Source organism: Brachionichthys hirsutus, chromosome 24, assembly GCF_040956055.1.
Source record: "Brachionichthys hirsutus isolate HB-005 chromosome 24, CSIRO-AGI_Bhir_v1, whole genome shotgun sequence".
NCBI lineage: Eukaryota > Metazoa > Chordata > Actinopteri > Lophiiformes > Brachionichthyidae > Brachionichthys > Brachionichthys hirsutus.
The window spans coordinates 1,076,574-1,089,379 of NC_090920.1; the positions used below are offsets into that span (position 1 = coordinate 1,076,574).

Sequence of the window (12,806 nt, forward strand, 5' to 3'; positions counted from 1 at the left end):
ATGGATAAATGGACACTTAACTGCTGTTTAATAGTCCAAAACGAACGCCATTATGAAAAGTTGAACTCAAAGTCTGACACGGGAGACAATAACAAAATGAATGTGACAATAAAGACATATTTTTAACTGCTGAAATAACAGAGGACAGGCAGAACTGAATGAATGAAGCTCCTGCTGCGGCAGTACAGTCTGTAGCTCCACCTAGTGTTCATATGAACACACTGCAGCTCCTGGTCCAGATCGCAGTTTGGACCATACCATTAATAATTTACATTTGATTAAATATTTAGTGACATACGTCCCCTGCATTTAATCTGCACACTTTTCTACGTCAGTACTATTATACTGCATTTAATCTAAAAATAAATGAATGTATTTTTTAATCAAATGTATTCCAGTCCATTTTATCTTTATTGTATTTAATAAAGTTTTTTTTTCCATCACATTTTGCTCCACTTTGGTGCAGCGGATTTTGCAGTCGCAGGAAAATGACGTCACGTTGCTGTAGAAACAAAGCGGACTAACCGTGCTAGCTTAGAGAACCTATGTTTGTAGCACCACGTAATTACCGGAACCTCATTATTTAAACGTCAACTAATCAACGCAAAACATTTTATTCGTTTGACGCCACTATTTAAACAATGGCGGGTTTTTTTAATGAACGTAATCGTTAGCTTTAGCGAACGATGCTAGCTCCTCGCTTGGACAAAGTACAACATTTTGACGAGCCGGAGAGGATCTGTGAAACGTGGACAGGTGAGGTGCTCCACACACACCTGGACTCAACTTTGCTGTCATTTGTACTTAAATAGGGGAATTAATATCAGTACTGTATATCAACACACAACGTGGGGAGGTTGTGTGTAACCATCACAGTGTTTAGCAGGTCAGTAGATGAAGATGGATTCACTGAAGGAGGAGGAAGAGGCGGTGTCTGAGCTGAGGAGGCAGCTGGAGGAGGAAGACCGGACGCCGGGGCAGACAGTCAGCCTCCTGATCGGTGAGACGTTCAGTCACACCTGTCTGTCTACCTGTCTGTCTGCCTGTCTGTCTGCTTGTCTGTCTGTGTCTGTCTGCCTGTCTGTCTACCTGTCTGTCTGCCTGTCAAAGTCAACCATTTCATCTGCTCCTGCTTCACGGAAGCGCCGTGGGAAAGGGCCCGTAATAGTTTCCCCTCTTTCCCCGCCGCGTCTCTGTCAGAGGCTCTGGAGGCGGCGACGGCGAGCGAGGACGGCAGCGCGTCGACCCGAGTCAAGGCCCGGCTGTATCTGAGCGGCGTTCTGAGCCGCTGCGCTGCGGTTCTGTCTCTGGACCCGAGGGGACTGCAGGGCGGCTGGAGCGCCGCCGCCAGGCTGGCCCAGCTCACCAGGCGAGTTCCAGGTGGTTCCGGTTCGTTTAAACCGTTTTATGGCTGAATGATTAATGGCGGCGTGCCTGCGTGTCCAGTTCCTGTTGCGTAGGAGCCGAACCTGGGGAGCGCTCGGAGGCTTTTCACCATTTGTTTTTACCGTCCGTCGTGGACAGCCTCCTGTCGCTGGCCTGCCGGCTGATGAGGCGGGCAGAGGTGAGACGTGTTTGAACTCCTGGTATCGTTAAAAGACGCTTTGCTTTTCTTGGAGGTCGTAGACTCCTCCTTTGGCTCCTCCTTTGGCTCCTCCCTGCTCCCTTTTCCCTTTGCAAAGCGCCTCGCCCAAAGTTTTGCTCCTGTTTTTTCCGAGTAACGTGTCCGAGAAGACTCGCGGGCGATTCGCTACGTCGGGGGAACACCCAGCCGTTTTCAAAAAGAAAACGCCTGTCAGAATCGAATCAATACAACAGAACTGATCGAAATGATTTGCTCTTTCTCTCAACGACTCCCCGACCGACCGGTACCTCGTTAGCACGCTAACCGTCCGTCCGTCCTGTCAGTGTGCTTCTCTCTTTGAGAAAGTGATGGATTCCGTCGGCTGGATGCTCAGAGGCTACGCTCATCTCGCCACAAGGGGTCAGCCATTTTGTGATTGATTCACGGCGATCAGTTTATCGATTGATTCCCCGGTGAAATTGTTCGCCTCCCTCTCGCTCCAGTTCTCAGCTCTGTCCACTACGAGCAGATCCAGATGTGTGATGACGTCTCGCTGATCTGCGTCCGGCTGTGGATTCGAACCTGCGCGTCCAGCGGGTAACGCAAACGCGCCTTCAACGAGCGTTGCCGCATTTCGGTCGTCCCGCGAGACGGACTCCCGTCTACCCGCGTCTCCGCAGCGACTTCGTCTCCGGGTTGACCGACGACTCCGCCCTGCTGCTGCTCAACGAGGCCGTCTGCCAACTGGCCGTCAGCGCTGACGCCGCAGTGGGCGGGGCCTCCGTCAGACTGATCCTCCTCATGGCCGGTCAGCAGGGATACCGGATCCATCCTCTCCTGCTCAGCTTCAGAGGTCGGAGGTCGCACGTGTGCTGCAGCATGCGGGGGGGTGATCGTTGTCTCTAAATAACTGAAAGGTCAGAGTTCACTCTGCAGGTCTAGACAGCATTCTGGACAAAGACTGGAGGGGGCGGGGCTTTGACCAGGAGGTGGAGCATCTGATCGCATTCGTACGATCTTACGAAGGCGCAAGGAGTTACTCCCAGGTATCCCGCCAGCCTGTCTGCCCGGATGGAGAGTAAAACGATTAGCATGACGCTAACCGCTGCTCAAATGACTTTGCTGCAGGCGCCTCCCGGCCGTGAGCGGGCAGCGTGCACAATCCAGGCGGCCTGGAGGTCCTGTCAGACGAGACGCAGGGCGAAGAGCCTCAGCAGAGCAGTCGGCGTGCTGCAGAGGAGATACAGGTACCTGTCTGCCTGTCTGCCTGTCTGTCTGTCTGTCTGTCTGCGGGGGAAAGTCAGCGCTGCAGCGTGCGCGTTTCAGGGCTCGGAGGAAACGGCAGCAGGAGGAGAAGGAGGCGCAGCGATGGGAAGAGGAGTTGAAGTACCAGGTGGGCGTGATTCTGCAGTTCTGGTGCTGGCGGTAAAATCTAATGAGAAAATGTATTGCAGTAGTGTGTGTGTGTGTGTGTGCGTGCGCGTTAGGTGTGTGTCAGGCGCCAGCAGGCGAGGAGAAAGTTCCACGAGAGACAGAGACGACTGCTGCAGCTCCTTCCTCCCGGTGCGTAAAGCGTAAAGGAGCGTTCGCGCCGACAAACGGGCGCCGCCGTTTGATTTGGGGCGTGCGTTTCAGACCGGGTGCAGCCCTACCTGCGGGAGTGTGAGCGGCGTGCCGCCGTGGCGATCCAGAGCGCCTGGCGAGGGTTCCGAGAGCGAAGACACGGCGACGACGCGCTGAGACGCGCCCGCCGGCGGCGGCGGGCCGCCGTGACGCTGCAGAGGGCGGTACGTTCGCACGCGCGCGCTCAGGTGGGGGTGTTTTTTTTTTTTTGATGGCGCTGACTGCTGCCGGCTCCTCCTTCAGGCGCGTCGCTTCCTGCGGGAACGGCGGGCGGCGAAAGCGCAGCCCGCCGATCCCCTCTGGATTGGTCGGAAAGGTTTGACCGACAGCCGGAGGGCGGAGCTAAAGAGGCGGCTGGACGAATACGTCGCTCTGCGTCCGGTAAGAAACTCCGCTGAGCGTCAAAAGCGAGTCGGAAATCATCAGGCGCCGAACAGACGACCCATCGTGCTTTGGATGTGTGTGTGTGTGTGCGTGTGTGTGCGCGTGCGCGTGTGTGCAGTCGTCCCGTGTGTCTCGTGAGGAGTGCGAGCGTCTCCACGAGGAGGTGCAGCTGCTGCTTCTTTCGGCGATCCAGAGGGGAGATCGGCAGAGGAGGGAGGAGGAGAGAACGGAGACTCTGCTGGCTCACACACACACACAGCTGGAGCAGCTCAGAGGTTTCACACGCACGCACACGCACACGCACGCACACACACACACACATTAGCTGCGCGTGACCGATCCCGCGTCTCCTCACAGATGCCCCGCCCCTCTCTGAGGTCACGGCGCCGGACGCCGAGTCCTTCCTGAGCCCCTCGGCTCCCATCGCAGCTCGTGCCCGCGAAGCCCACAATGCAATGCTGCAGGCGAGTCGGCTGCCCTGGTGGAGGACGCTGGGAGCGGCGGACGATGACGCCGTTGGCGCCACCCACCTTCAGGAGCTGGAGGCGGAGCTTGGGGGACTGTTTGTCGGTGGGGGGGGGGGCAATAGGAGGTCAAGAAACCTGCTGAGGTGGAGGGAATAAACCTTTAACTTGAATGTGTAACGTGTTCAATAAAGATCGACGCTTTGATTTGAGTGTCTCCTTTGATCTTTGAGACAGATGTGTCCGGCAGAGAGGCAGCGTCTGTCCAGGTAGGGATTATATCTCCGGATAAAGACAGCAGAGGGAGCTCTGGGTCAGGCGTGTCATCTTGCCCCCTTCTTCCTGGAGTCCCCCCCCCCCCCTTCCATCGTCCGTCTGGTCGCCGCGGAGACGTCGGGGGGACTCTTCCCAGATTTCCCACCATGCCTGCCGTATTTAACTCCCTGCCCAGCTTGCCTACCTTACCCAGTGTACCCAGACTACCCAGCATGCCCAGGGGGCCGTCCATCATCTCCCAGGCTCCTCGGAGGCTCCTGCAGGACTGCTGCTCTGTGCTGGACCATCAGGCGCCGGGAGGTAACGGGACGAGTTCGTTTGAAGCTTTGAGGCGTTTCAGTTTCTCTTCTGGAAGTTTCTGATGTGTGTGTTCTTTTTTTTTTTTTTTTTTCTGTTACTGCTGGAATGATGAATAAATCTAGAGCAGATTACAGAGCGCTGAGCTGCTGCACGTGGCCCGGACCTCACACGCACACACACACACACACACAGACACGGGACTCCTTCAGGGATCAAAGTTTAGTTTTACGCTGCATTAAATCTGTTTTATGACAATTTAAAAAACCAGGATGTGAAACCTCCGAGAATCCAGAATGTGGTTTTATTCATCTGGAGGTCGGATAAACTAAACACGTCATTTCCCAACATCTTCCCGTGACGGTTAATCCTCCACTGAATACAGAGTTTTACACAGTGTGTGTGTGTGTGTATGTGTGTGTGTGAAGGATTATCCACAAATGTATGTGTGGCTGTGTTGCTGTGTGAGCTGAAGGAGTCGTCTTCATGTACGGTGAGAAATGTTCATGTTTATTCGCCGTTTTCAGTTTTTATTTGGATGTCGTGTCGTGTTAGAAAACATGAAAATCACCATCGTTGAATCATTTAGATGTATTAAAAATAGATGCCACTATTCCGAGTCTGTCTGCTTGACGTGTTTTGTTTAGCGGCAGGTGCAGAAATATTCAAGAAGATTTATTTTTCTTTTTAATGACGTTGTACGAGTCATTCTGATTGAATAACGTAGCGATTTAAGATGTTTTCGTCGCTTTCGCGCCCACTTTTTAAAGGTTTTTAAAGGTCGAGTAGCCTGAGAGTTCGTTTTATTTTTATACTTTACACAGGTTCACATATCGTGGTGCGGGAATTGAACCGTCGTCCGCTTAGACTTTCTGTGAAACAGCAGTATGGACACATTATGCAACACGGCAGGATTAATGAATATGCTATTGTGTGTGTGTGTGTGTGTGTGCGTGCGCGTGTTTCTTTGTTAATCTCCCCAAATCTACAGTCTTACTCTGAACATGGAGAGAGATGAAAAATAGAATCTAAATCTGGTGGAAGAAGGTTAAAGGGGACGGACTCTCTGCTGCCCCCAGAGGCTCATTTGTGTATTTACTACGAACCGGGATTTTTCTTTTAATTTCTCCTGGTTTTTTTTAAGCACATTTTATATTTTAAACGAAACCAGTTCATGTTTTAATTTCTTGTTGGGACAAATTTAACATTTACGACCGTGCTTTCAGCTTTTTCCCAGCAGAGGGCGGGCCCAACAGCAAATGAATGAATTTATGTTGCTGCTACTTTTTGAAATCACGACTGCATAGAATGACTGGATATTTGAAATCTGAAACGATAAATGACTTGCGTGTGCGCGCAGGACTGTGCGGCTGCTGCTGGCTGCTGCGTCCTCGATACAAGCGACTGGTCGATAACATATTCCCAGAGGACCCTGAAGTAAACGCACACACGCACACACACACACACACACGCACACACTTGTGATTAATACAAATGTGTCTCCAGGACGGGCTGGTGAAAGCCAACATGGAGAAGCTGACCTTCTTCGCCCTGTCGGCCCCAGAGAAGCTGGACCGAATCGCCGCCTACCTGGCCGAGCGACTGACCAGGGAGCTGGGCCGCCACCGCTACGGGTCAGCACGCCGCCAAACACGCCGCCGCCGCGTGACACGCACGTGTGGCACCTGCTCACCTGCTGGTTGTCCTGCAGGTACGTGCGCATGGCGATGGAGGCGATGGAGCAGCTGCTGCTGGCCTGCCGCTGTCAGAGCATCAACCTGCTGGTGGAGAGCTTCCTCGGCACGCTGCGCCTGCTGCTGGAGGCCGACAGGGCGCACCTGCACGTGCTGGCCACCAACTCCGTGAGAACCCGCGGCAAACGTGCACTCTTTACTCCGGCCGCCTGGAGGCGCCGCCGCGCATCTTCATCGATGACTGTCGCGGTCGACTGTTCCTCCTCCCGTGCAGTTTGTGAAGTTCGCGAACATCGAGGAGGACACGCCGTCGTACCATCGCAGCTACGACTTCTTCGTGTCGCGCTTCAGCGAGATGTGTCACGCCGACCACGAGGACGCCGCCATCCGAGACGAGTCGGTGAACGGCCTCGGCGATGGCATCGGTTTACCCAGCAGAGAGCCGACACTCGTGTGCGTGTGTGTGTGTGCGTGTGTGTGCGCGCGTGTGTGCACGTCCAGGATCCGCGTCTCCGGGATCCGTGGCCTGCAGGGCGTGGTCAGGAAGACGGTCGATGACGAGCTGCAGGTGAACATCTGGGAGCCGCGTCACATGGAGCAGATTGTCCCCGCCCTGCTGGTCAACCTGCAGCGTCACACGCACGACAGCAGGTGGACGCACTGCACGGCCGTTGATGCGTCTGCTTCAAGGTCACTGAAGGTCATTCATCAGTGTGTGTGTGTGTGTGTGTGCGTGTGCGTGCGCGTGCAGTGAGTCTCCAGCAGAGCAGACCGAGGTGTGTTTCCGGGAGCTCTTGGGCCGGGCTGCTTACGGACACATCAGCAACGCCATCAGACCCGTGCTGATGTGAGCCGCACACGTTTGTAGTACTATCAGTAGTACTATCAGTAGTACTATCAGTAGTACTATCAGTAGTAGCATCGCGTTTTGCGTTTCCAGACACCTGGACAGCCGCGGCCTCTGGGAAGCGGGGAGCTTCGCCGTTCAGTGTTTTAAGATCGTCATGTTCTCCATCCAGGTTAGTCCCGCCCCTCTCCTCGAGCGCCGCGACCGCTAGCTCGAGCGCCGCCGACCCTCTGTCCTCGCTCTCAGCCGCAGCATTCTCACCTGGTGATCCAGCAGCTGCTGGGTCACCTGGACGCCAACAGCCGCAGCCCCGCCTCGGTCAGAGCCGGGATCGTGGAGGTCCTGTCTGAAGCGGCGGTTCTGGAGGCCGCCGGATCTGTGGGTCGGTACCTCTCCTGTGTATTTGTACGCTGTGTGCGTCGTGTGATTCTACTTCATGTGTAGGTCCCGCGGTGCTGGAGGTGTTCAACACCTTGGTGCGACAACTCAGGCAGAGCGTCGACTACCAGCTGACTGGTTACTATGACAACGCTGGAAACCACAAAACCACCTGGACCGAGGAGAAGACTTTGCAAGAAGCCGTCGTCAAAACTATCGGTCGGTTCGGAGTTTTTTTTTCTCGCTTCCTCGATGTTACGGACTTTTTACCAGTCGGTCACTCTATTCCAGGATCCTTTGCCAATACGCTTCCCATCTACCAGAGGTCAGAGGTCATGCTGTTCATCATTGGGAAGATCCCGGTTCCTGGTATCTACCCCGCGCTCGGATCGCCCAATGCAGGGTACCGCTTCGGCTCCGCCCCTTCCACGCCCGCATGGACGTGTTTTAAATCGATGCGCGTGGCTTTCAGGTTCGAGGGCAGCCGGATGATCCAGGTGATGCTGCTGAAGTCCCTCCTCCAGGTAAGCGCTTCCCTTTTCCAGCCTACGTTACCCAGCATGCCGCTGCCGCGCAGTGAGTCTTTCTCCCCGCAGGTGTCGGAGCGTTATGAGAGCACGAATCTGTTGACGGCGTTGCCCTCGTCCTTCTTGGAGCCTCTGCTCTCCTTCACCCTGATGGAGGATCCGGAGATCCGCCTGCTGGTTCTCTCCATCCTCACCTCGCTCATCGACCGACGGCGGAACGCCGCCCGGCTCGACACGAGAAGGTCGCGCACTCCGTAGAGCCGTCGCGCGGGAGACGTTCTGAACCCTAACCCTAACCCCCCCCCCCCTCCGTGTTTGCCTGCAGGGCGGTGTGTGCCGTCTCCGAACTGGAGCCAAGGGAGGGCAGATGCCGCCGGCAGGACAGCTTGTTCGTCAGGAAGGTGGGAAACACGCAAACGTCGCCTTTAAAAGTCGATCAAATGACATTTCAGGTGTGTGTGTGTGTGTGTGCGTGTGTGTGTGCGCAGCATGCGCCGCGTCTTTACAGACACGTCTACCTGGCCTGCAAGGAGAAAGCAGTGGGCGGGGCCATTACCAGGCTCTCATCACCTTATTGGCCGTGCTGAGTGTGGAGCTGGCCAATGAGGAGGTGGTGGTGGACCTGATTCGCCTGGTTCTCGCCCTGCAGGTATAGGCGCCGAGACGAAGCTAACGCTAACGATCCCGCGGTCATCCTTGCTGTCCTCTCCTTGCGATTGGCCGGCCAGGAGCTGGCGTTGTCCACTCACGAGTGTCTGTCGGCGTTTAACCGCTGCGGCGTGCACGCTGTCTGCGCCGCCTTCCTCGGCCTGTTGGCGCGGCTCGGCCCGCCGTTGCCGCTCCACCTACACGTCACGCAGGTGATGGCTCAGAGTGTGTGTGTGCGTGCGTGCGTGTGTGTGCGCACAGCTTCAGGTATAAAGGGTTGTGCGTCCGCAGGTCGTAGAGAACCGGCGGAAGAACGCTCCTCACTTGCTGCCTGAAGATGTGTTCTCCGACACACCCAGGTAGAGAGACATAGAGATGAACCGGAGAGAGAGATTAATTATATTGTTTTTAACGTGTGTGTGCGTGTGTGTGCGTGTGTGTGCGTGTGTGTGCGTTGTGTGTGCGTGTGTGTGCGTGTGTGTGCGTGTGTCAGACTCCCAGAAGGCGAGCTGCAGGTAGGTGAGGCCTGCCTGTTCGACCAATCGGCGCTGTGCGAGGCTCTAACAGGAAGCGGCACAGTGCTGAACGCTTAAACACGGCGTACACGCCTCAGCTAACGGGTACGCACACGCACGCGCACGCACACGCACACACGCACACACACACGTGGAATATTATGATTCATTATCGACTGGTCTGTCGTTTCTCGCTTCTTTCGCGTTTAGATGAAGATCGTCTGTCGAAGAGGAAGAGCGTCGGCGACGTCGTCTCTCTGCAGATCGACATCGACCCCGAGTATTGTCCCGATAGGAAGCAGGTGCCCGTCTGTCTGCCCGCCCGCCTGTCTGTCTGTCTGCCCGCCCGTCTGACGCTGTCCCTCTGCTCTAGCCTCCCCAGACGGAGCAGATCACCTTCCAGACGCTGAAGAGCGCCGTCGGTGGGTTCATTCCGGATTGTAACATTTCTTATTTCTGCGCGTTTTGCTGATTATTTATGATCGCGATAACGCTTTGGACGCGCCGCGCAGAGGACGGGGGCAGCGCCGGGCGGGAGGAGAGGAGGAGGAAGAGGATGGAGCTGATGGAGAAGTTCCAGACGGCTCCCTTTGAGGAGATCGCTGCTCATTGCGGCGCCCGGGTGAGTGACCTCTGACCTCCAGCGGCGCGCGGCTTCCTGCCTGGTCGTTACTGGATGTTATTCGGCCGCCTCCTCATTTCGCCCGTCTTTGTCCGCCGTGCTTTTCTCTCCAGACGTCTTCGCTTCAGTCGAAACTGGACCGCGTGTTCGACCTGGTCGCTCGTCCCCCCCCTCCGTCCCCCTCCGGACACTCGCCGCCTCGCTCCACGCCCCTCCACGAGATGAAGTTCCCCGACCTGTGTGTCTATTAGAGCCCGTCGGCAGCGACGGGGGGGGGGGGCTCTCCTCGCCTAAGGAGGCAGGAGAGGAGACGAGGAGGTAGGGCTCGACATTTACATGAATGAGCAGGAAAACGTCTCTCAGAGTGTTGCACAACATTTTTATTGGTCACTGATCTGTCTCCCGATGAGCTCCTCCTCCCTCCTCCTCGCTCCTCCTCGCTCCTCCCGCCGTCACTCCTGCTGCCGCTCGTTTTTGTTGATGACGTTTTTGAACAGCGTGAGCAGCGGCCTCTGGCCGCGCTCGTCCCAGCTCTTCATGAAGCCGCCGTAGCGTTTGCTCGCCGGCGGGCTGCCCCAGCGGAAGTGCTTCATCTTGTAAGAGCCGTCTTTCTTCTCCTGGAGATCCTGCAGGAGCTGCTGCTCCTCCTCCTCTGCCGCCTCCATCACATTCTCCACTTTCTCCTCCTCCTCCTTTGCGGCTTCCAACAAATCGCCGGTCAGATCCCGCCTCCTCATCGCTCCGGGGAACACCTCGGCGGACGCCTCCTCCACGCCGTTGGAGGTGTAGACCTTGACGGGGCGGCGTTTTCTGCCGACGGGCTTCCCCCAACGGAAATGCTCCATGGAGTAGGAGCGTTTGGTCTGAGGGGAGGAGGAGGAGGAGGAGGAGGAGGGGTCTAACGGAGGCGGAGGCTGGAGGTGGGCATTCCCCGGGACGACGGGGGTCTCGTCTGAGAGGTCGGAGCGACAAAGATGGAGGCAGCCCTGCAAGAGAAGAGGAAGCGGACACTTGGAGGAGTTGGGAAAGAAAGCGTTTCAGAAAAGAGCTCAAACTGCTGATTGGCCCCCCCACACGAAGGCTCTCGTCGATGTTCTACTCGATGTTTAACACAAGTGTAGACGCGAAAACAAAAGTAAAAAGGACCCAATCGTATTTCTCGATATATTCTGAAAAGTTCTGACGCCAGAGCACGAAGAATGATTCGCTCGAAAGAGGATAAAAACATTTGATCGCTCTTCCAGATCCTATAAAAACCGGTTCATGCTCTCCGTGGAATAGAGCCCAGACGAGGGACTCCGTAGAGCGCTTCCTGTTCGGTGCGTTACCATCACGCTGCTCTCAGAGCTCAGATCCTGACAGCTCGGATGCTCCCAGCACTGACCGACTGCTCCTCTGGCCACGCCCACTAGTGCCGCTGCCACCAATAGCCACGCGGGACACATTTTCCTGCCGACGAATCAGAGACAATGACGCAAAGGCATTAAATACGATCATATATATATATATATATATATATATAAAATAGAATGTTTTCATCAAGAATGAGAGTTTTTATAAGGAGGTTTGAAGACGATCGTGGTTCCAACCGACTTTCCATCCGGCACCGTTATTCCCATTCCCTGCCGGGACGCATCCGGGAAACCCGAGTATTTGTTTTCTGGATAGATTTTATTGTGTGTATATGTAGTGTGTGTGTGTATGTATAATAAAATATGTCCAAAACAGAAAATAAACCCCAAAAAAATCAGGTCTGGAAAATGAATTATTTTATAGTTTATTTGGTATCGTCGATTTTGGAGAAATGTATTTTCACCTTCCAACTCTTATTAATATTGAATAATAGTAATATTAATATTCAAACCTCCGCATTCGGAGACTTCTGGTATATTTAAAAATATAATAACTAAAAACAAAAAGCTATAATATATATAATAACTATGTGAGTCTCTTGTGTTTAATTATTTTATGCTTTAATGTTTTTCAAAGAATATTTTGTTGCTTCAATATAACTTTTTCAGATGCGTAAAAACTCCGACTCGGCGCTAACGCGGCGTTTCCTTACCTCTGTGTTCGGCTTCTTCTTGCTCTCGTCGTTTCTTGTCGTCTTGTCTGGCGTTTGTTTCTGTCCTCTTTGATCGCTCGCACGGTTCACCCCGCTTTTATATTCTGACGGACGCACAAGAGTCACAGATGACAATGCCCCCCCCCCCCCCCCCCCACACACACACACACACAAGCAGGTGGAAAATCTCTGTTTGACTTTTAGTTGAGCCCTTTTTTTTTTGTCTCCTCTCCTCCCAGATGAATTCTTTGTCTGGTTTTTCCAGACTTTTTTTTTTTGTATATAAATATATAGTGATTCGCCAAAAGATGAACAATATGTCACCCTTCAACTAAGCAGAAAATTACAAACCAAAACCCGTCTCACACACACACACACACACACACACACGCTGTGCTGCTGCATGTTAAATGTCAGCCAGCAGATTTGGTGGCTTAGCACCGCACGGACATGCCGTCAGCAGGGACAAGCCGGGATTTATAATTGCCGGTCGGGGTGTTGGATTCCAAACGCACACACACCTGCTGCATCATCGTCCCTTTGTCTGGGCCCTCGGTGTCACTAATGACGGACCCAGAGGGGGGTTTATCTCATTTAACGGACCGCTGAGGGAAGATCGCATCCACCTGGAACCTCCTCGGGTCTCCATGACAACTTTCATATATTCGGGCTGCTCATCCGGAGAGCCGTCGGGGGCCCCGCAGACGCTTTCTTTGATGAATCTGTGTGTCTAGAGAAAAAAAAGTAAGCCTGCCCTCCTAACGGCTCGGCAACTATCAAGAAGCTGTCATCAGGAATCTGATCTGAAATCTGAAAAACCAGATTAAATGTAAAAGCCTGACTCGCTTTGACCGGATGCACGGACAAAGAAACTGCAAAGGAATTGCTTTAATGCTTTAATA

At 54.1% G+C, this 12,806-nt stretch overlaps 3 protein-coding genes across 3 annotated transcripts; 2 read left to right on the forward strand and 1 right to left on the reverse strand.

Moving 5' to 3' along the window:
• The first annotated feature begins 894 nt into the window (after window positions 1–894).
• On the forward strand, window positions 895–4,194 carry LOC137912153 (IQ calmodulin-binding motif-containing protein 1-like). The gene is made up of 14 exons (XM_068756504.1): window positions 895–1,012; window positions 1,201–1,369; window positions 1,447–1,564; window positions 1,909–1,984; window positions 2,068–2,161; window positions 2,245–2,417; window positions 2,501–2,610; window positions 2,693–2,811; window positions 2,891–2,957; window positions 3,052–3,127; window positions 3,200–3,351; window positions 3,431–3,568; window positions 3,690–3,846; window positions 3,929–4,194. The coding sequence occupies exons 1-14, from the start codon at window positions 895–897 to the stop codon at window positions 4,192–4,194; spliced, it is 1,833 nt and encodes a 610-aa protein (XP_068612605.1).
• Window positions 4,195–4,562: 368 nt separating this feature from the next.
• On the forward strand, window positions 4,563–10,090 carry LOC137912010 (protein EFR3 homolog B-like). The gene is given in 24 exon segments (XM_068756359.1): window positions 4,563–4,611; window positions 5,969–6,045; window positions 6,115–6,242; window positions 6,320–6,470; window positions 6,577–6,698; window positions 6,804–6,992; window positions 7,054–7,149; window positions 7,243–7,321; window positions 7,396–7,531; window positions 7,594–7,746; window positions 7,819–7,930; window positions 8,000–8,051; window positions 8,124–8,296; window positions 8,380–8,455; window positions 8,543–8,585; window positions 8,588–8,703; window positions 8,783–8,914; window positions 8,994–9,061; window positions 9,196–9,275; window positions 9,278–9,322; window positions 9,428–9,519; window positions 9,591–9,639; window positions 9,730–9,839; window positions 9,953–10,090. Coding segments are annotated over 22 exon segments (2,319 nt in total). The 5' UTR covers window positions 4,563–4,611; window positions 5,969–6,045; window positions 6,115–6,135.
• A 201-nt stretch (window positions 10,091–10,291) lies between these two features.
• pomca (proopiomelanocortin a) lies at window positions 10,292–11,284 on the reverse strand. The gene is made up of 2 exons (XM_068756247.1): window positions 11,168–11,284; window positions 10,292–10,825 (listed from the first exon to the last, which is right to left on the reverse strand). The coding sequence occupies exons 1-2, from the start codon at window positions 11,282–11,284 to the stop codon at window positions 10,292–10,294; spliced, it is 651 nt and encodes a 216-aa protein (XP_068612348.1).
• Window positions 11,285–12,806: the final 1,522 nt, after the last annotated feature.